General features: G+C 41.0%; 1 protein-coding gene across 1 annotated transcript; it reads left to right on the forward strand.

Annotated features, from left to right (window-relative positions):
• The first annotated feature begins 886 nt into the window (after positions 1 to 886).
• RAB32 (RAB32, member RAS oncogene family) lies at positions 887 to 22,236 on the forward strand. The gene is made up of 3 exons (XM_064446992.1): positions 887 to 1,373; positions 17,961 to 18,238; positions 20,664 to 22,236. Exons 1-3 carry the CDS (start codon positions 1,145 to 1,147, stop codon positions 20,811 to 20,813), a joined length of 657 nt encoding a protein of 218 aa, XP_064303062.1. The 5' UTR covers positions 887 to 1,144; the 3' UTR covers positions 20,814 to 22,236.
• The last annotated feature ends 957 nt before the right edge of the window (positions 22,237 to 23,193 follow it).

The following is a 23,193-nucleotide window of genomic DNA, read 5'->3' on the forward strand; positions in this document are numbered from 1 at the left end:
TGTGTTTGTTCATTTACTGCTTCATCTGATGTATTTTTTTAAACAGCCATGGAGTGATTAAAAAAAAATAAAATTTTACTGGATTAATTTAGGAACAGAAGGGAAGCAAATTTAGTTGCAGGTGTTTGGTGGGAATCCTGCAGATGAGGACGTGATTTCATCCTGTTACCTGAGCCTTTTCTGCATGATGGCCTACGCTACGTCACTGCTCTTTCCTCCGCCCTCAGTCTGTTTGCACAGGGAGAGCTCAGCACCACCCTGCCCTGGTGTGCAGTTACAGGCCTTATTGCAGGGTGTGCAAGCCCAGGGAAGTGGCTTGGGTGCAAAAACCCAGAGCTCACGGGGCCCCAGGCTGGCTGCAGGTGGGGGATCCAGCAAGCCCAGTAATGGAGGGGCAACTGTGGGTGCGAGCGTGGGTTACTGGAGTTAGTCTTTGTCCCACAAACTTCTTTGGCTGTAACATGCTTTGCCGAACAGAGGGGAGAAACTCAGTATTTTCAGAGAAGGGGCACTCCCCCCAGCTTTATCGAGAGAAAACTTTGCTGCCACAACCAGTAAGAGGGGGCAGAGGATGCCACGGGCAGGGAGCCGAAACTTCCTCGGCGTGAGCCCCCTCTTCAGGGCCAGCTCCCGTTACGGCTGGCGACCCCACCCGCTCTTCCTGGCAGGACCGTGGACACGGTCCCACGGACAGCCCATCCCGCCCGGACGAGGAGCCGAGGCAGCTGCAGCGGGACCCAGGCATCCCATTCCGCCACCTCCCCCCCCCCCCCCCCTCAAAACTCCCCGGTATCCCGCAGCTGCGGGGCGGGCCGGGTCCTCCCCCTGCCCCTCCCCACCGCCCTCCCCCAGGCTTTCATAAGGCCGCGGAGTTTCCGCGTCCTGTGACTGCAGTCAGGTGGTTGCGGGGTTTCCCTGCCTCCCTCCCTCCCTCCCTCCCTCCCTCCGTCCCACTCCGTCTTCCCCTACTCGCCTCCCCGCCCGGTGTGGGCTGGCCTAGCGGGGAGCCGGCCGGGGAAAGTTGGGAGGAAAGTTTGTCGGCTGGAAAAGTTTAGAGGCGGGAAAGCCGCGGTCCCGGCAGCCCGGCCTCCCCACGCCGTCCCCGCCGGGCCCCGCAGCGCTGCGCCCCGCGGGAGGACCGAGGATGGCGGGCGGGGAAGGAGCGGGCTCCGGCGTGCCGGAGTGCCGGGAGCATCTCTTCAAGGTGCTGGTCATCGGGGAGCTGGGCGTGGGTAAAACTAGCATTATCAAGCGGTACGTGCACCAGCTCTTCTCTCAGCACTACCGGGCCACCATCGGGGTGGATTTCGCACTCAAAGTCATCAACTGGGACAACAAGACCCTGGTGCGGCTGCAGCTCTGGGATATAGCAGGTAAGGGCCGGGGGCGGGCGCCTCTCTGCAGGGCGAGCCCCGAGGGGGCAGCGGCCTGTGAACCCGGCTGTCTGGGGTCCCGGAGCCTGGCCTCTGCGGAGGAAAGTATATTTTGACTGTGAAGTCTGCCTTCTTGTTTTTCTCCTTCCCCCTGTTACCTGCAACCCCTCTTGGCTGCGTTTGAGGCACAAGCAGAGGGAGGTCTCGATGTGGGAGTGAAGTTTTTGACTTTCTGTACGCTGTGTGTGCTCCTGCTAGCTGATGTGGGGCTCTTGGCTTGGCCCAGGGTTTTACAGCAGTCCTCAAAAAGCTGCTTTGATCTGCTCGCTGGCTCCCGGAGGGCTCCTGCTCATGCTGCTCCTCCTGACCTGCTTGCCCAGGCACTTGTGGCCTTGGTTATGACTACTGCTTAAATTCATTCATGGTTATGGCTCTGTAACACTTTCAGAGGAAATAAATATCTTTCCAAGCAGATTATGCTTAGCAAGCACGCTTTACAGGTTAAAGGTAACTCAAATAGCTAAAATTGCCCTTAAAGGAAGTATGTTCAAATTTTGCATGTTTGGAGTCACCTCCGTAACCTGAAAGTAACTTATGTCCCTGCAACATGCAGTGAGGGAATGGGACTTGTGTTATGCTTGGTTCTACATTCAAATCATTATTGTCATCATTACCCTCAAATCAAAATTAGTTCTACATTCAGATTATGGGTTTGTGTATCAAAAAGACACTTTGAGCACATGGAAGCTGAAAAGCCCTGTTCACTTATCTAATCTACATGTCATTCCTTTCCTATATGTAGTTCAAAACTGTTCTTTAACATAGTTTTCTTAAAGCTTCCTACTGAATACCTATCATGGTTGACTTTGCTTATGCTGTGGGAACAAACTCTGGTTTGCTGTAGTCTTGTAAGAAGTCTGTGTCCTCAACTCCTTAATCATCTCAAGTTGCTATTGCATTTCTAGTTTTGTGTGCAGCTCTTTTCTTCCCTCTCTATCATGTTCAGAATATCTCCTTGGATATGAAAAAATAGACTTTAGTTAAAAACATCTGTGTTCAAGCTTACACTACTGGGAGATACTAGGATAACAACTAGTAGTTACTGTTTGTGTGAACTCTACACTTTATCAAGTGGAAGCTCAGAAGAGAGGAAGTGTAACATGTGGCTGCTGTAACCCTGTGACAGACCAGCTGTACGTCAGCTTCTTGTCCTTCTGCTCTAAAGGTTATCTTAAAATACTTCAAATATGATTCTTCAAACAAAAAAGCCTGCTTTTTACTGCCATATGCTGAAACATGTCATAGATCTTTCTGCTGCTGGCCTGTACAGCGAACAAAAATATTTTCTAATTGCTGTTTTGGAGAGGGAGTAAAATGTTTGCAAGCTTCCTCTTCCAAAGCACCCCTTCTATGGATTAGTTTTAACTTTAAATCAATTGGCATTATCAGTGCAACTGCGTGTGTTTCTAGCAAGTCTGGGGTTCCAAAGATTAGAGAGGGGAGACTGTCAGGATCCTGGGGTTTGGTAGGCTGCCACTCTTGGATTTAACTTTTCCTCAGCCCTTGGTTTCTGAGACTGGGGTAGGCTGTGTGCTTTGCCAAAGCAATCTGTTTCAACAGGCCAGGCAGAAACTTTGCTGTAACTTGTAACCAAGTTTGCGCTGAACCTGTTTACATTATGGGAAGTCCTGTCAACACCCCCATGCATTAATTTAAAGATCTAAATACAGTATTTTTTCCCTCCTGATTATTGCCTTTAGTGTATCTTGGACACTGCTAGGTGAAGACTGAGTTAAGAGCTGCTGATAAATCCCTGGAGGCTTGTGCTAATATTGCAGGTAGATTGAAGAATAATTTTTTTCCTGTATATGGACATTGCAGTAACTACTCATAATACTTCCAGACCTATTGCAAATGATGCCCTGCTAAACTAAATGGGCAAAAATTTTCCTGTATTACAATGTTGTGCATAGTCTTGTGTGAAACTCCTGACTAGTCTTTCCCTAGCAAAAATGAAAAAGGAAAATACAACTGGCTTGCAATTTGCACTCCAAACTCTTATGTCTAATCTGGTAGTTTAGGCTAATTTGTTTCCAATGGGCTGGGGGTCCTTCCCCCATCAAAAAAACAAGACCAAGAAGGGAAGTAATCTTAGTCTTAGTGTTATTTGACTGGGCTGTGCTTAGCCAGTATGAGAGTAACAGTTCAGGCACCTACACAACTTGACATTTCATTTAAGCATTAATCATTAAAATAAAAAGGATTTTAGTACCCATGGTCTTAAAACTGCTGAAGTCCTTGACCTGGGAATGTGTTCTACAGCTTTCTACACCTATACTCATGAATATTTCTAAATGCCTGAGGATGTTAAAAGGCTTACATAGAAATTATTGGAGAACTAGGTTGAAGATGGTTTCTCCATAGTCATAGCACATATTCCCTGAACGCTTTATTAAAGTATGTAACAAAGTATTTGAGCATGTGATAGTCATTCCCTTCTAACTCATGAGCCCAACTGTCTTCGGGCTTTCAACGGCTCATGTAGATAATTGTCTGCTGGTGTGTGCAGACAAACAGCTTTAGGTCTTTTGAAGAGATCTAAATCTTATGGTAAGTAATGTTACATGTGACTTCCCTGCAAACAGTATAGTGCTGGCATTCTGAATTGATTTTGATGCATGTAAAAAGGACTCTGAATTAAAGGCTAACCCTTAAGCATAGTAAGGCATGTTATTTTTTCTAGATCAAAGCTCATACTTAACAGTTCTTCATAAAAAGCTTTCAGCAAAGAGCTGGGTGCTGCAACCTAAGGTTCTGTACCTGAATCAATGATAAGAACTAACCATGTAGTTCAGTCATCAGCTAAAGATTGTAATGCAGATACTGTGCTGGTTTCTGGTGTGATTGTACCCAAACTGATGAATGTTGTGCTGTGTGTTGCAATGCAGCAGGCTCCTGGGTGACTTCAATTTCTTGTGCGAGCTGAGTGGTTTTTTAGTGACTAGATAATTCTATTGAATAGAGCATAAGTGTGTTATATGGCCCATGCTAATTTTCTGGTGAAAATAGCCTTCCTGTTGGAAGGTACAAAGTAATGCAAATTCCTGCAGCAGGATCAAAGGGGAGGGGGTGTGAAATAGTGAAGGGGTAAGAAGGGTACTGTTGTGCTTAGACTTGTATATTGCAGAAATACTCGGTGGTTTTATGTTTTAGACACAAGTTGTAGCTTCTTGAATAATGGAGATGAAAAAGCTTGGGAGTAAGACTGAGCAGGCACTGTCAAATAATCTTGGTTGCAGCAGGAAGTATTCTGAAAGAAGCTGAAGCTGAACAGATTACATGCATATTCATACAGGAGCGAACTTCTAAACCTCAGCTGCCCTTAGGCATTACTCTTGTCTTGTTTTTACCTTGACATATGGAGTTATGATAAATCTTGCTTCCTGGATAAATTCTGAAAGTTAGAACCAGGTTAACCCCCTTGATCAAAGGACAGAAATAATTGGCGAAATAAATAGGAGATAGGAACGAGTCGTTGTGGTAAAGAGATACAAAACAAAGGAATTTTGATAGACTTTAAAAGCACTTCCCTATTTCAATACATGAGAGATTCCTACTTGACAAGCACGCTGTTTTACTGGGTATACTGCACTGACCACAACATAGTGTAGGAGATGAATGTAGCATATTGATGAAACGTGGATAACTATCATTGAAATAACACTTTAAGGACATTCTGTATCATAAAAATTTTTGATCTGATCTAAGGTGACCAGCCACTGAGTAGTGTTAGCTGCTGCTTGATGATCACATTGGCTGTTTCTGTCAGTCACATTAGCCTGTATGAACATGCCCCTCTCTGGAGGGCGGGGGTGGTAAAAGTCACAGATTGAACTTGGCTTCTCCTGAAGAATGTCAGTAATGACAACTGGTAGATAAACTTGTTTTTGAAGATTTGAGTAATTCTGCATTAACTCTGGTGGTGTAGCACCATTCTTCCAGGAATTTATTAGAATTTCTTTGTAAAAGTGTTCATTAAAACTGACTTATTGCTTTAACTGGAAGAGAGTGGTTATGAAATTAGCCAAAAGGAAGAAGAATGGTTGTACTTCAGTGTTCTAAATGTGCTCTACATAAGTGAGCATAGAGCGGAGGCAAGAGAATCTAAGCATAACCTGCCCACAAGTGTGGGTTTTTTTTCCCCTCACTGTTACAAAGATAGCTAATGAGTATCATGAGGAAGGAAGAGTGAAAAATGTGCACATAAGTAACTGTATCAGCAATGGCTGTGGAACTTGGAGCTCAGAGCTTTTTCAGAAACTGGTAAGTGATCTGAGCTTATTTTCTATTTTATATGGTGATGGAGGTTCCAGCAGCAGCTACCTTCTTGTCGAGATGGGAGCACTACCATTCTGGTAACAGCTGAGGCAGGTCAGAAAACTCCCAGTCAGAGTTGGAGAATCTTTTATGTGATTAAGTCCACACTGATGAAGACGACTTTAAAGACCTGTGACTGATTTCTGAATGCTTCCTGGTTTCACACACTTAAGTATAAATCTCATATGAGAAAAACTAGTTAAGGATGATGTTGGCTGGAAACATGCAAGATTAGTAGATAAAGTTTGAGGAGGGGAAAGCAGAAGGCCTGCTCATGTTGAAAGGTTTTGATCGCTGTCTTAGAAGCAATAGAGGCAAGGAACAGAACTGAAGGGGTATTATAGGTCTCCTTCTAGAAACCACCCCTCTGTGGGAAAGCTTGTGTGGGTGTCCTTTCTTGTGACTCTTCTCGAACAGCTGAATTTTAGTTACAAGCTTTCAGTTGAGAATAACTTGCTGAACTTGGAGCTCTACAGCTAAGTATCCAAATAAGTGCTGAACATGTTAAGCTTGTTTCTCTTTGGTGTGTCTCCAGCCTTCAGACATCTCCGAATACAGACTCGGGATGTCAACATGCTTTATTTTTGAATTCTTCTATTTAAGTAATTTTTTATGAAATGCTATCAAGCAAGGTATGGTTATTGGTCTTCCCGATGAAGCAGTTTCCTTCTTTTACCAGTGGGGTACTGAATCATCCATATTGGTGAAGGTTTGGACTAAACTTCTCAAAGCCTGTGTGCTGATGGAATTCCATAAGCATATGGGAAATGTTGCTGTCCTGAGGTTGGTGTTGTAAGGCAGTTCAGCATGGTAACTTTGATTATGCAAGACAGGACTGTTCAGTTAATTTTCAGTTAAATGGTAGAATTGAGACAGATGTTCTTTGAGTGTCTTGGAAATAAGCTTAGAATTTCTCCATAGGCTTTTTCTAGGTGTCCTACAAGAAATGGGTTAAAGATGTGATCTTAGACCACCTGATTTAGTACATGCTTAAAAGAAAGTTTGCTCTATTGATCTTGCAGGTACTCTTAACTTCTGTCAACAATGGAAAAGCACTTAGTGCTTGAGCTTCTAATAACTATGGAATAGATGGAGCTTCAGCCTTATTTTCAAATAGATAAGGTTCATACCATACATAGTAGTTGCTCAGAAGCTTTATGCTTTCTACAAGACCACAAAAATAAAAATACTTCCCTAGCACTCAGATGCAGAGAATAAAGGATGGATGGGTATCCATCAAATGGGCAGGGGGAAATGATACCTAAGTTCTTATGGGCAATGCAGCAGGCAAGAGGAAAAATAGTATATATTACACAACATAATTTTGGGGTCAAATTATAAAACTACAAGTCTTTGCAGAAACTTTTAACTTACATTGATCATAAGCTTTTTAGAGGCAAGTATTGACTAAATTCTTGCCCTTCATACGATACTGACTCAAGCAGCTGGGAAATTAAGCTGGTTTGACTAGTCAAGTGCATTACCCTTCAGAGACAAACTGGTGTAGACAGTATTAGATATACACTCTTCACTTAATGTATGGAGTTTACATGAATGTAAATCTACTTTTATCAACTTGCCTTGCACCAGTGTTGCAGCTTTAAAGTCTTGGTGTCTTCACCTTATCTGTCTCCATTTTGCCTCTTAACATTTGGTTTTCTTTACATACACAGTAGGACAGGGTGTTACTGAAGTGCATGTACACATGTACAGTTTGAGTTGGCAAGTGCTGTAAAGGGGTTGTTCTAAACTAATTACCTGTATTACAGAATGCAGGAAAGAAAACAATCTTAGCTTTAAAAAAAAGGCTCCAACATGCTGTGCAAAATAAGTTTCTTCCCTTAAATAGTGAGCAAGGCCACTGTGATTCAGTTTCACAGCTGTTGAAAATACCTTCCTTGGAGTCCAGTGGTAACCATTGCCTTGCCTTTGCAGTCTGGTGTAAACTGTTCCCTTCAAATACTTCAGAAGTTCTGAAATGTGATATGCCATGTCAGAAGGAAGTGATTTGCAGTAAGGGAATTTCTGTTTATATTTTCATATGAATGCATAGGAATAACTCTTGCAAAATTCTTGCAGGTGTTAAAGCTGGCATGACCAGCAAGAAGCAGTGACTACAAAGCGCAGCATGCTTCCCAAGCTATCTGTGGTAGAATGTTAGATGTTCAAAGGTCTCCTGGCTATGGAGACACAGAACAACAGTAGATGGGGTGGTAAAACTATGCTTTGAAAAATGATGGGATTTCAGGGGTTTACAGAGCTTCTTTAGAAACAAATAACTGTCTAGAGAAAGCATAGCAAACTTTCAGTGGCAGTGGCTTCTAGATTAGCAGCAAATGAAAACCAATATTTCTTTTTATATGGATTTTAGTGGCTTTTCAAATAATAGATTAAAAAGGCTCTGAATATCCCTGCAAACAGGTTGTGGGAACTCGTTCTTTAAATGCTCCCAGGCTAGAGTGCTGGGTACAGCAAAGTGGCAGCTATTTGATACAAAATTCCAGTCACACAATGTGCCATGACACATTGACCATTTTAGAGATTAACATTTTTTCAGTCTCGTGATAAAGTTGTTCTTGAGACAAACTGACTTTAGGATTGTTCTCCTGTGTGCTGTGAAATGCTGTAGTGCAGAGTGGCATCACTGTGAAGTATAAAGTACAGCTCTGGCTGCATGACAGTGCACCAAAGGAGATGGATTAAAGGGTGTCAGGCCTGAAAACAGCTTAACTCTGGAAGATGACTTGTTTAAGTCTAGTTAAAGCAAGGTAGGAAATAGCAATTCATGCTGTTGCTGCACTGATTGGACTGTCAGCTTTTTTCTGAATACTAATGCAAGGAGAGCACTTGACAGCTAGTTAGAAATCATTTAGCTTGGTTGAACTCTACTTTTCTAGGGATGGAAATCTTGTGCTTAGTCAGGGGCTTCTCTTGTTAATTTGTTTGCTTCTTTGATAAACAGCAAAACAGGTGAAATTTATACAAACATGACTGTCATACTTCTATATAGAATACATTTGATACTGGACAAAGCCAGTTGAACCGTAAGTGCAGGGTATTGCCTCTAAACTTCTTAAAGACAAGATAGTAAAGTCAGTTTAGACAATCTTAAATCATTAGATTAGCCCAAGGCTACTGGTAGCAATGAAAAGTTTATCAGTCTTGCTGTAAAATTCCCTGTGCAATTGAGAGCTGTACCATTTTTTTGAGGAAGGCTTTCTATCTTTGTGAAAGAGAATGGTGTCCTTTTTCCATCTGTTAGGATGATAGATGTGGTCAGTGTTCCTGACTGAAATCAGGCATCTAACTTCTGAGCGCTTGCATGTCAGTGAAACTGCAAGAGTACTGGTAATGAACAGGACTGTCCTGCTTTAGAATAATGTATAACAATAGCAAACAGTGAATGGAAAGAGTACTCACTGATATTGAAAACTCGGGTAGCTAAAAAATTATTAGGCTAGAAACTGGTTTTGTTGTGCAATGAAACTTTAGAGCAAACTATTTCCTACCATTTCAGAAAGAAATAGTGACTTCTAAGAACATGTGAAAACACTTTGTTATAAACTAAATGATAAAATACTGCTGCACCCAAACTGATATTCTTCAGTGACTTTTCAACTACTACAGAGTAATTATCTCATACATACTGTATATATGGTATACTGTGGATGTCAGGTCTCTGGCAGTCTCACTCTACAGACGTGCTTCAGCTGCACCCTGCCACTGTTGAATGTAGACATAACCAGAGTACTAAAGGTCATCTCTTAAGGTAAAGTGGGAGTCAGTTGAACAGGACTAACTGGCTGGTTACCTTTTCCCTGAAGACTGTTCTTCTGAAGGGTTTGGGACAGTAACTGTTGGGAAGAGGTCCATCCAGTGATCAGTTATTTAACTACCCTTAGTATGAAAGGACACTAGCAATTCACTTAGAATCATTTGAGGCTGCTTTTGTCTGTTAGAAACTGTAAGAGCTCTAGTCAGTGATATTCCTGTAGTTCTTGCTTTTTAACCTCTTAGTGTTTGTCACCAGAACTACAAATACCAAATATTACTTTCACAATGCTAGAATGTGAGTTAGGCTAGGCATGCTTTTTTTTAAAACTCTTAAAGGTTTCTAATATCTGCTAGAGCTGCTAATATCATGCAACACTTCTGTGGTTTGAATGCTTGGCAACTTTGCAGTAATAGCTTAAATGGGTAAGAATGAGGAGTGGAGAGAAATCTAGCATTGGCCATCTCAGAGTCTGTCTACTTTCAACCTACAGCTTCTACCCATGTGAAAAGACAGGTAGACACACTTGCACATGTCCTATAATATTGATAGTGGTTTGGTTAACCTACTTGTTGCTGAATAACAGATTCAATCTAATTGAGTAAGACAGTTCTGGGACAAGCAGTGCTGATTTGGGGAAGAAGGGGACTCCTGGCAGCAGTGGTAGCTTGCTGGTAGCATAGTGATATATCTAGCTAAAAAGGAGCCTCAGTCAGCTCTCACCTGACCCAGGGAGTGTTAAAATCTACATTAGTTGTCTGGAGAACTGGGAGATGCATCCTCAGGGCAATTCTGAATATTTGCTGTATTGTGCCAAACATCCAACTGTAGGACCAACAGGCATCCAAAGTGTAGTCTGTTCTTGCCTGTGGCTCCTAAAGGACTTTGAATCCCTGTCCCTTTCAAAACTCACCTAACTCGGTGAGAGGTTTGGGCTGCATGCCCAGCCATTTTGAATGGTGCTTTAGCTTAAATATACCACACTGAATGACATGAACTTTGCTGGGAGATGGAGTTCACAGAATCACAGAATCCCAGGTTGGAAGGGACCTCAGGGATCATCTAGTCCAACCTTTCTAGGAAGAGCACAGTCTAGACAACATGGCCCAGCACCCTGTCCAGCCGACTCTTGAAGGTGTCCAACGTGGCCGAGTCAACCACTTCCCCGGGGAGATTATTCCAATGGGTGACTGTCCTCACTGTGAAAAATTTCCCTCTGGTGTCCAATCGGAATCTCCCCAAGAGCAATTTCTGTCCATTCCCCCTTGTCCTCTCCATGTGACTCTGTGTAAAAAGGGAGACTCCATCTCCTTTGTAGCTGCCCCTTAAGTACTGGTACATAGCGACGAGATCCCCTCTGAGCCTCCTTTTCTCAAGGCTGAACAAACCCAGCTCTCCCAGCCTATCCTCACATGGCAGCTTCCCAGTCCTTTGATCATCTTGGTGGCCCTTCTCTGGACCCCTTCCAGCCTGTCCACATCCTTTTTCTATAGCGGGACCAGAACTGTACACAGGACTCCAGGTGTGGCCTTTCAAGTGCTGAGTAGAGTGGGATAATGATTTCTTTATCTCTGCTGGTGATGCCCTTTTTATTGCAACCCAGCATCCTGTTGGCCTTCCTGGCTGCAGCAGCGCACTGTTCACTCATATTGAGTGTCCTGTCCACCAGGAGTTGTAAATAAGGAGTTGTCGGTCAGGTATTCCTTGATGCTAGTGTTTGAAAGTCTAATCCTAGTAATTCAGGGACTTGGAGAAAATTTTTTTGTAAAGCAGCACAACTGGAGCGGGGAAGAGAGTTCTCGCTAGGTTAGACCGTCCCTTGTCAGAAGGAAGACTGGAAAGAATTTCACTTACTGTTGAATTATATTTTTTTTCCTGTCTGGATGAACAAAAGCACAAGTCTGTCATGGTCCAGGAAATTGTCTGAAACAACTAATCTGTAGAGTGTGGCACTGTGCTTGCACTGTGGCTAATATGGTCAGTAGTTGATAGCAAGGACCTAAGAGCGATGGTGCTGGCAGTCAAATTAGAGTTAGTCTGGCTGTCACTAATGACCCTTCTTGAATTTTGGTATGACTAATATTGAATATTAGTGGTCATGGTAAATAGTTGATATGAGAACCCTTCTTGTGATGGAAGGAGAATGTTCAAGTGTTCCCAGACTAAAACTGATTTACTACAACCATTCACTATAGCTTAATAAGCATCCTGTGATGCCTGAGTTCACCACAGTGTATAGTACCCGTTGACAGAAAAGCAGAATAACTGAAACACACTAGCAAGATACTACCTCTATGCGTTTTGAACTCTCTTAATTTGATTCACTAGGTCTCTTGATAATTTTTTCACTACTAGAGTGTTGCTGGATAAATTTTTTGGCTTGGTTTTATAGATTAGATTTATCCTGTGTAGTAAATTCCTTATTTTTATTGAACTTAAACTGCCTTTTAAACTAATTGGACAGTGAGCTTCAGCATTCTGAAGGACAATGTTAGCAAGAGCTGCTTGGCTTTACTAACAAACTCAGGGCTTTTTGCTATTTATCAAACTTGACAACTCTGTATTATTGGGCCCAGGGCAAAACTACAAAACTTAATTGCAATGGTCTTCTAGTTAGCAGCAAACTACTTCGGAATAAAAATTTTCTGCTAGTTGTACATTCACTTGTGGATGACTTTAGTCTAAACTATAGATCTCTAGTTTAAGTTTATTTGATGTGGAACTGCCAACTTGTTAAAATCAAATTTTGAGCTCCTCCATTAAGCTGATTAGCCTGTCAAAGATAACTTGAACTAACATTGCTTCATGAAAAGAAACTATTTGGTCCATCATTCTTCTAGCTGTCAGGCTTTTGTAACTTTTGGTCATCTTTCTCTTCCTCATTAATGACAATTTTTGGAGGATGTCAGAACCTCTAGTCTCATCTGAAAGAAGTTAGACTTTGTCCAGTTGTCCATCAGCACTCCTAATAAGATGTTAAGGGTTTAAATGCAACTAACAGAACTCTGGCTTCTGAGTTGTGTGGTTTCAGAATAGACTTAGCTTAGATTTTTACAAGGTAGGGAATCTCATGCTGTACTGTTGCTCTTGACAGAGATAAACCAGAATTTACCTTCACAGCAAAAGAGTATAGCTGGGGAAGCTTCTTCACTTTACTGGCCTTCAGTAGGTTTCTGTTAGTTTATACAAATTAACACATATTAAGACTTCTAGGTATGGTAAGTAGTCTGTGAGATGGAACCCGACAAACTCCATAACACGCATATCCAGCACTCACTTGTACATTTAACTTGCTTTTTCTAGCCTCAGTTCCCACCACACAGGAAGAGTTAAGAGTAAGTATAATGGTAGGAGTGTAGGGTTATTCCTCTTAACTAAAACCAAGAACTGCCACAACAAGTGACACAGCTGTGAAAAACAGGACTCCTGTTAATTCCTTACACTGGGAAAGATTGCTATAGAAACTCTTTAAAATGTACTTCAAGGCAAGGTTGACAGCATCTGAATCTTATGATGATAACTTATTTTTTGCAGTGAAGTAAAGGACAAAGATAAAGCTTCCAATGTCAGACCTAGCTATAATTTTTTCATGTTGTTTTTAACTGATGGTTTACTCCTCTCATATTGTAAACTGGGAAGCAGTAATAGCTCCCAGACTCTGATACAGTTTTAAACTAAATTTAATTCCTGTGGTGCTGCTGTAAGGAACTTTATTAGTTCCTGATGCCTGACATTATGCAAGTATTTCACCTACTGGTGGTGCAATTAATGGAAAATATTGTGACAATATGTGCCGAGTCATTTAGATGTGAAAACTTTGTGGTTAGAGAATGCAGAACTTTGCATTGCATGCAGCCACTTCCATACCCTCAAACAAAACCTCTGATCCCCATGACTGCCCTGTAGCTTAACTCCTCATCTCATCTGAACCCCTAAAGCACAGAGAAGGGATAACTTTGGTACCATGAGGTTTCTGTCAGGGCGCTAGGACTACCAGAATGATTAATCCTCTGATGTCCTTTCCATACTGCTGTAGTAAACAAGTAATTTTGCTGTCATCTTCCTTCTACATTTATATGCACTGGAGATTTTAAGTCTAGCTTCATCTGATCACTTAGCCTTTTTCCCCCCTGGGGGTATGATCCACTTTTGGTACAGCTCAACTCTATTCTCATACATGACAAAATGACTACAGTAAAAATTCTGCTGGACATAGGAAAGGGAATGACAAATCCCTGGCTGAACTGAGCATGGAAGAAATTGAGTCAATTTAGTTTTAATAAGCTAAATAGGGAATGATATTCACACTCCAAATGCTGGAGGAGTGGTGTGTTCTACAGCTTGCTGCTTCTGTATGAGATTTTTGCAAGCAGGAAAGCACTTACAAAAGCTTTGCCTGGAAGTCTTGTTAAATTTTCAACAGGCTGTCTAGAATGCTCTGTATCCCCTACAAGAAGTTCAGCCTAAAGCATGTGCATTGTCAGTAATAACAGGATTTCAAAGAAAGTCTACTCAGTTTATACTGAATTCTCTTCCTGCCTCATGCTATATATCTTTTACCATGACAAAACTCTTACCTCTTAGACAGGCCATGTGTTATTGCTTCTGTCTTCTGTGGAATAAAAAGAATATATCCATCCTTGTTAAACCTCCAGGCAGGATGGAGGAGCAGTCATGAGCTAGTATGCAGGTCAGATCTATTGTTAGTGGATGTGAATTCTAGAGGTGAAAGCAGCTCTGTAATAAACTGGTTTGGGATTTGAGATACATTCCAGTAGAAGTGCTGCCTATTCTGAAGTACCTGACCTATTAAAAGGCATTAATCTGTAATACTACAGCGGTGTTGAGCTTGTATGTGTTTTTAGGGGTAAGGGCTATCAAATCTTCCTAATGGAAAGCTTAAAACAAATAAGTAAAGGTAGAGGCTTTTCTGCTGATATACACATCAGTTGTCTGCTTTCACCCAAATTTACATTACAGAAGAATATGTATTAATGTTTCTCCAAATCAAAAACTTATACTATAAGAGCAAACAATTCAACTTCTATCAGTAAAGCCAGCTAGAGATAATACTTAAATGATTGTTCTGGACAGCTGAAGCCCATGCTTTCTTACTGACTGCTAAAGAGTAGAAAGTACAGTTCAGTGCAGGCTTATACTCCTACTGGAACTGCTGTCTTCTCATACAATGAGAAAAGCAACTGTACAAAGCAAGCCTTGGCTTCTGCATTATTCCAGAGCTCCTGAATCTGCCAGTTAGCACAGCCACTTGCAGTGGCCTCTCTCCTGATCAGGTCCCCATGAGGGGATTCAGCTAGCCTGCTGCTCCACTACAAGACTGTCATCACCTTTCTGGTATAGCATGTCTCGCTTTTACCAACAGGGGAAGGAGCTGCCATGTGTTAAAGCATCATGTAGTCTGGGAGATACTGGGGTATGAGAGATCACCTGTGTCAAGGAAGCAACTGCCAGGCAGTCTTGGTTGATTACCAGTCACTGCAGCTCTCCAGCTTACACAGAGGCATTGGGCCAGGTGGGTGGGGAAGGCTGACTGTGGTAAGATGATGGGAATTCTCTTGGAAATGGAATTGACAAACTTATCTGAATGATGACCAGACTCTGGCCAAGGCTAGCTCCCCTATTTTTTTAAGAAAACTATTTGGTGGTGTTTAGGTCTCTTCAAATTTGGTTATGAGGTATACTTTAACTTTGTTTCTTTTCTTTGGAAGATATATGTGACCTGGTACTAGTTCAGTCTCTCTCCTACACCTTAGACCAACTGTTTTGTGCAGGCTTCAGCAAGAGTTATTGCTGTAGGATACTAGTATGGCTTCCTTGCTAACTGTTCCTTATCTTTAAAGCCTTTTTGGATGGGAGAGCAGTAGGCAGGAAGAGATTCAGGCAGTTGTCATGTCCCTCACTGTGGACATGAAACATGGCTGTGATCAGCTACATCTACAGCATGCACAACTATCTGAGAAATGTTAACTACCTGATAATCCTTTCCACAACTTCCAAACAACTTAGTTTTCCCATGTAGTGATTATGCTGTCTCTATGCCTTGCTGGTAGCAGTCTAGCAACCCTTTCTGCAACTAATCAATACAACTTAATTTCTTATATAAACATGCATCAAGTTTTTGGAACAATTTATAGCCTTAATTTGAAGACTGAAATCCCCACAGATATTCAACAAATGAATAGGAAGGACTAAAGGGACTGTTCCCCACACTTTTTCAAATTCATGTGCAGTCTCATGTAAATAACAGCAAGTGGTGTCCATTTCTAGACCGTTTTGGGGCCAAACCTGAAGAAAGACTGAGGTTGGTACAGAGTACTGTAGACCTTGATTACACTGTTTGTGGGCCTGTACTATGCTGTGAAGGGATATACTGCCTGAATTGGACACAAGACTCGGGGCTTTAGCAGAGTTGGAGGCATTCCTGTCTAACAGGAATCAATGTTGAGACTAACAGCTAAACAAATAAGGAAGCTGAGAAGGAGCTCCTCATATGGTACCACACAAGCTATAAAGTAACTGATGTAACTAAATTTGACCCTGTGCAGCTCCATTTTACAAAATAAAGTCCCCATAATCTAAAGGTAAAGCTTCTTTGGATGTGGCACACTTCATCTGCAGTAGTAAAAGCCTTCTGGCCAAAATCTTTTGTACTGGTATTTGATTAATGAAAACAGTGGGCACATGGTACAACAATCTGCAGTAAGGCTATACCAAAACCATCTTCTAGGCATAAGAAACCAGCTTGGAAAGGCCTAGGAAGACAATGTGAGTTCCTTGTATACAAGTTCTGTGTGCACTGTTAGGAGACTTGTGTCAGCAATATGCCTCTTCCAGTGACATAGTCACTGAGATGCAGGTTGGTGCCTGGCTTGCTGGCCTTAGAGTCCACAGCATAAATGCTGCTTTAAAACTTGAACTTCGAATATGGAGGAAAGAGTTTTCCTCTTGCATGCTCCCTGTTTGTGCACAGGTGATAATGAGCTGGCAGTGAAGAAATTAATGCGCAATTTTCACTGCTCAGAATATGCTGGCTAGTGATGCTCTATACAGCATCATACTTTAAAGTTGAACAGCCAGAAATGAAGTCCTCTTTGTAGAGTTTTATAGCTCTCTGGAACTTCACTGTAGCTGCTGCTGCTTTCTGACAATTCTAACAGCTGCTTAGTCAACCTTTTCTGAAAATGTTATTGGGAATGAGCTAATCGGTATACTGAAGTACTGACACTAAAATGAGGCAATTGAGCTAGAAAAACATGCTGCTAAATAGGATCCCTTGTCAAGATCCTTCACCTAACGAATTCCCAGCTCTTTCTGAGATTATAATACCCAGTTCTTCTTGCAACTACTTGTCTCTGCTAATCAAAGGCAGACTTGAATGTTTATAAACAGAGGATAACTATGTTTCAATTGATTCTTACTTTCTCTATATAGTCTAAAGCTGCATATGTGTTAAATGCTAAAAGCTGAAGTGATGCACTGTAAAACTGAATTATAAACTGCAGGGACTACTTTTCCCAATGAAGACTTATGAACAAAGCAGAAAGCTATTTTAGGAGCCTGAACTTCCTAAGCAACATGCTTGCACTTGACACTGCTACGTCTACTCCAATACAATTACAGTATGATGATCTGACCTTCCAAACAGAATAATAACTGAACTGGCACTCTAATTCTACATTTCAACTATACTGACTACAGTAGTTGTACTTAAGAAGAAAAGGCTTTGGTTGACTATACTCACTGACCATTGGTTTTCTTTATATTTTTTGTGCATGTGTGAATAATTGTCATCTTGTTCTACAGCAATCCCAGGATTTGCTAGACTTACAGTTGGAAATTATTATTCCAGAGAAGGTACCTGACTTAAAAGATTAAGTCGGAGATAACAGGTTTAGCTAGAACTGTTAAACTAGCTCCTTTTGAGCTTGTCCCTATGGAAAAAAATATGTAGGTGACTTTGTCAGATGATGCTTTCAAATCTGTTTAGCCTTGGAGCTTGTGGAAACTCTTATTGCTCACCCTCCAGAAAATGTCTCTGGGTATGCTTAAGTTTCTAGCCGAAGTGATTAGGTTTATATCTAAATCTTACAGAAGCTTTTTTGAGGAGAATTTGTTTGGCTGTGCTGGTAGTATTTTTAGGCATTACTTGTCAAAGAATACTTCTCAACAATAAGTGTGGGAAAAAAATATGAAGTGCTACTTGGGATTGCAGACTGCTTTTAGCATCTGACTTACATGATGCACATAATGGCTGTTACAATGAGATAAGGTAGAATAGAAGAAGCAATGTTATATGAGCTAGATGACTAGACCTAAATGCCAAATTTGTACTTATTAACCTGGTACAGAAGCACATTTAAATGTGAACTGTAGTCAGTGTAAATATAAATATACTATCTCACTGTCCTCTCTTTCAGGCCAGGAGCGCTTTGGAAATATGACCAGAGTATACTATAAAGAGGCAGTTGGTGCTTTTGTGGTCTTTGATGTCACAAGAGGTTCCACTTTTGAGGCTGTTTCAAAATGGAAGCATGATTTGGACAGTAAAGTACTACTTCCTAATGGCAGCCCCATACCTGCTGTTCTTCTTGCAAACAAGTGTGACCAGAAGAAAGATGGCAGCCAGAATCCCTCTCAAATGGACCAGTTCTGCAGAGAAAGTGGCTTTGTTGGGTGGTTTGAAACCTCTGCCAAGGTGAGTATAAAGAAATATTTTAACTCTTCTAAATATAGGTATAAGAATGGATGAATATAGTCATGTGGGGAAGAAGATCATCAAGTATAGTAAGTGACAGTCAAGTCTCCAGTGTTCAGCAAAACTTGGAAGAGTTGCAGTATATTTGATTTACACTAGAACTGCATCTTAAATTCTGAAAACCTTGAAACTAACTGGAAAACTTTAACTGAGTTAGATAAGCTTTTTCTTGCATGTGTCAGGATCAGTGTCATACTTCAGATATTAGTACTACTAAATGCTGATCAAACTGTCCAAAAGATACAAGTAACCTTTAGGTGCAGGCTTTTCAATTGCAGCTTCTGTCTAAGCTGTTTCATGTAGGAAGCAGTAAGACTCCAGACGTGAACAAGCTATTTGCTCGCTTGTTACAACCTACCCAGATGATAATGTCACTAAAGCACTTTCCTATTTTATCAGGCAGTGTTAAGACGAACTGGAGAAAAAGATTGTTCTATGTATTAACTTCAGCTAAGGCAGCTACTTTATTCAAACAGATAACTTTGAGTAACTTCATATATTGTACAGTTTTTAGTCTACAGACTTGGTCAATGCACAGATAACTAAGCTACTGCAAGCTTATGCTTGAAAGTTGAATCCAACAGTTCCTCAAAACCCAATTGATCTTTAACATGAGTCTTCTAGATGAAGACAGTGTGGCTGACAGATCAAATTACGGGTCTGGTTTAACTCCTTTATCTGGTAAGCCAAACTTAAGTCCCTCCTTTCTATTGGCTTGGCTACTCCCTTTAACTGTTGCTGATGAACTGGCACAAAGTGATGCTTGAACAACTCTTAAATGGAAAAAAGTCTGTAGGAGGGATTTGATATGAAATAAAGTAACAAGCCCTTTCCTGATCACTTTAAAATAAGGAAGAAGGGTACACAGTGACAGGAATTAGTTAAATTAGCTAATAATTTGTTTGTATTTGAACAAATAATTCTCAAATGTACCCATCTGTTACTAAAAACTCACATTTTAACGCTCTTTGTACTTGAAAATACCAAGATTCTACTTTGGGTTATGTCTTTGCTGAAGCTGTCCATAACACTGCTATACAAAAGCTTCAACATGGGTGGAAAAAAAATGCAAGTAACACTGGAACAAAACCTAATGTGGAAATGTAGTGACAGCTTGCATTTTAGGTGGCATTTAAGACATGGCAATGTAAAACAAGGTTCTTGGTGTAGAAAAGCCTAGATGATATTAGTCCTAGTTCAGTTATGCAATGACCTCTTTAGGACTTTGAAGAGGTAGTTAATATAGCTTAGCAAAAATTCAGGACAGATTTCTTGCTTTCTAATCATACCAAATCAGTTCATGGTTTGAAGTCCTGCCCACTTAAATAGCCTGATAATCTGCTTTTGCCTTTCTGCTGGAACTGATACTGGAATCTTCAGTCTAGTAATCAGTAATATAGGTCCCACTCCCTGTGGATTAGGGATAGGCAAAAGAACTTCAGAGAGTATAAATATTCATAAAATACATTATGAACATCCTTACACTAAAATAAGGAGAATCCTCCTCTACTCTGGGCAGGGAAAAGTTCCTACCTGCAAACTGCCAGGAGCAGTTTGTGGCTGACAGCCATAAGCTTGTAAAGTGCAGTAGCAACACGTCAAATGTTCTCATGATCTAACCTTGCTCATGTACAGTTTAGACCTACAATTCCAGAGACAGAAGAGTGCACTGGGGTGGTATTTCTTTTGGAAGTAAAGATAAGTGATTCCAAATGTGGCAGCCCTGTGGTAAGCTAACAGGTGGCCCAGCCACCTCAAAGCTGTGGCCAAAGGCCCCTTGGCAGTGGCCAGCTTGGCCCCTCAATAACTAAGATACCCTAATGAAACAGAGCTCTAGGTATCCTCCATCCACACCTCTTTAGAGGGTATGTTAAGGTACTTTTCAATGCATGCACAAGAAAACGTAGAGTAGTTAGATGAGGCACCCTGATTTAGCTGAGGTTTTGCGGCTGATAGAAAAGGTCTTTTTACATAAGTAAGTGCATCCAAACTGCAGCAGAAGCAGAAAAAGGCCCCAAAATATAGAACAACTATAAACAGTGCAATTGCCTATTATCTTTCCTGATGCAGAAATGCACTTTAGCATTTCTGAGTCTTCCAAATGCAGGTGACATTTATCCCGTGACTGCGTGCTAGATTAAAGTCAAGTATCCTATTTTTAATATGGGCGAATAACTTCATCTCAAACCTTTCTGATAATTTTTTCAACAAGCAAATAAATGAACGATGCCCTCATGCATCTAAGCTGTTTGTATCATCCTGATGAAACTGTAGAATAGTTTTTGTATTTGCCCAGCTTCTAATAGGAATGTGTGACTATTTAAAAAACCATTGACTTCTTTGCTTTTAACATTTTATTTTTTAGGACAACATCAACATAGATGAAGCTGCTCGATTCTTGGTGGAGAACATCCTTGCCAACTACAAAACCTTTCCTAATGAAGAGAATGATGTGGGGAAACCAAAACTGGACCTAGACCCATTGAAAGCAGAGAGTAAATCACAGTGCTGCTAATGCTACCACTGTTCAGTAAATGTGATGGGATAAGCAGCAAGACTGTTCCTTAAATCAAACTGCTGCTATGGTGCTGTGTTGTGACAATCCATATGGGGTGTCTGGTATCATCTGAATAGGTGATTCTTGTGGGTGTTTACATATTCTTGTTTAGCATGAAACTATCTTGTGAGTTATCACTTCACTTGCTTGAGTGGCTGCATCTATGTATGATTAGTGTCTTCTTACTGGAGAACGTAAGGGAGTGCTTACACTCCTAAAAAGGAACAAAGACAACATTCGGTGTCTATCTGCTTCTAGGACATATGCTACATTCCAAATAGGACTTGCTTATCATGGTTTTACCTGAATAGACACTTGCATCTCTACAGTAAAATTCTGTTCCCAGTAATGTCCCACTTCAGCCTGACTTCTCACCTATATACTTGTCCCTATTTATTATCCCCCACCATGAGGATTTGTCTCATTGCTAGTTCTGGATCAAGACATCCCAGAAATCTTGAAGGGGTCAATGCCAGATGGGGAGGTGTCTCAGTGTGCTCACTAGGAGTGAGTGGAGTAGATAGCTTTTACCACTGAGTAAGAACAATATGGGTAAATGATTGCACTTAGTGTGGAAAGGCATGGTTATAGAAATACTAAAAAAAATATTCTCCATCCATTGAAGACAGAGTATGGTCAGCTAATACTTTACATATGAAACACATTAATGAATACAGTCATACTGCTGGCACATAGTTATAGTAACCTCACCCATACGCACATCCAGAAATAAACATCCAGTAACTTGTTAATGCACTAACACTGAAAACTTTACCAAGAGTGCAAAATGTAAATATCTTACTGTCCTGTGATAATGAACTTGCTTTGTTTTCCTTCTGTCTTGAGAGGGTTCTGAATACCATGAGGGAGGAGAGAGGTCTTGGTGGAAATAGCTTAACTGGTTCTTGCTAGCCTACCAAAAAGAAAAAAAACCCCAGACTCAAACTTTTTCAATTTTAGAACACTGCTGCACTGACTATTCAGAGCTGGTGAACTGGTTTACCAGTTTGTAACTCTGTATACTGAGATGCTTATGTTTCCTTGTTGTGACTCGTGTATTTCTGGCAGCAAATGAAACTAAAAAGGATTAGAGAGATTGCACAGTTCTTGAATACACTCTGGAACTCTGGCTCTCTTGGCTGAAAGGCTTTGAAGCACCTGTTCATTTTAAGGATTTCTTCTGTCCTGGTACCTCATTGCTACTGACTTTAGAAGTCTTACCTTGCTTGGTCTGATGGTGCTGATGTTTAAGTAAACATCAGCATGAAGTATGTGCCAGATTGGATATACTTCCATCTGTATTGAGATTCCCTAGGCTGTCTTTTTTTTCTAAAGAATAACATACTTTTTAAGAGACAAATAAATATATTTGGGCATCTTATGTACGTTGTCTGTGTGTCTTTTGAGAACATGAATCTTCACATCATGTGTTCCAACCCGTACGCAAATTCCTTCACTGACATTTGAAAACATCTTTATCTTTTAGTAGCTGCTATGTTAAAGGCTTATTTTGAATTACCACAGTAAGGCTTGGCATAAGATAAAATTGGGTTTAACTAGCTTAGGATCATAAGATAATTCAGATAAAAGGGTTCTTAAGAATTCTTTGAAGCCAACATCCTTCTCCAAGCTTGGTCATACTAGGGTGCTCAGGCTTTCATGTGGTCTGGTCTTAAAACCCTCAGCAATGGAGACTGTATGGCCCTGGGAAAGTTGTTTCAATGCCTGACTACCCTCATAAGTTTATCTAGTCTGAACCTCTCTAACCTCAACTTATGTCCATGGTTTCTCATCCTCCAACCAGACACCACTGTAAAGAATGTGTCCATTAGACTTGTGTAGGTTTACTGGACACTTAAAGCTTCATTGCTACTTTAAAATTTTTTTGAAAGCCTGTAGCACTTAAAGGAAGCTGTACCATGTTCCTTGCATGTTTGAGTTAACCTTTCTAGCTAACCTGGAACTACCATAATCTTCCTATTCAGTCACTTGCAGAACTACTCCTTTTAGACTGTAAGCTCAATTTTAATAAGCTGTTTAATTTCCAGTATGCTGTCTTTTTCTAATCTTTAATGTCTTTAATCGTAGCTGCACAACTCCAGTAACTAGCCAGTAGAACGTGCCTAGCCTGTTTTTGATGTTTCTTGACTAGATAAAAATATGATAGATCTTGATGACCAGTCAAACAAGATACAATTTCATATTGGCTTGGCTTCAACTGCAAGTTTACAGAGCCTATGCAATATAACATGAAGTTTGTCACTAATGGGCAAAAAAAGGTCAGTTCTTCAGTCTGTCTAGTATGGAGTAGAAGAGGTTGGTCTACATTCAGATGCTA

Source organism: Phalacrocorax carbo, chromosome 3 (genome assembly GCF_963921805.1).
Source record: "Phalacrocorax carbo chromosome 3, bPhaCar2.1, whole genome shotgun sequence".
Classification (NCBI taxonomy): domain Eukaryota; kingdom Metazoa; phylum Chordata; class Aves; order Suliformes; family Phalacrocoracidae; genus Phalacrocorax; species Phalacrocorax carbo.

Excerpts from the sequence above, each read along its gene's own strand:
- RAB32 (XM_064446992.1), top strand. The coding sequence starts at position 1,145 with ATGGCGGGCGGGGAAGGAGCGGGCTCCGGCGTGCCGGAGTGCCGGGAG. Across the intron at positions 1,374-17,960 it reads GCAGCTCTGGGATATAGCAG|GCCAGGAGCGCTTTGGAAAT; the intron begins GTAAGGGCCGGG and ends CCTCTCTTTCAG. Across the intron at positions 18,239-20,663 it reads GGTTTGAAACCTCTGCCAAG|GACAACATCAACATAGATGA; the intron begins GTGAGTATAAAG and ends TTTATTTTTTAG.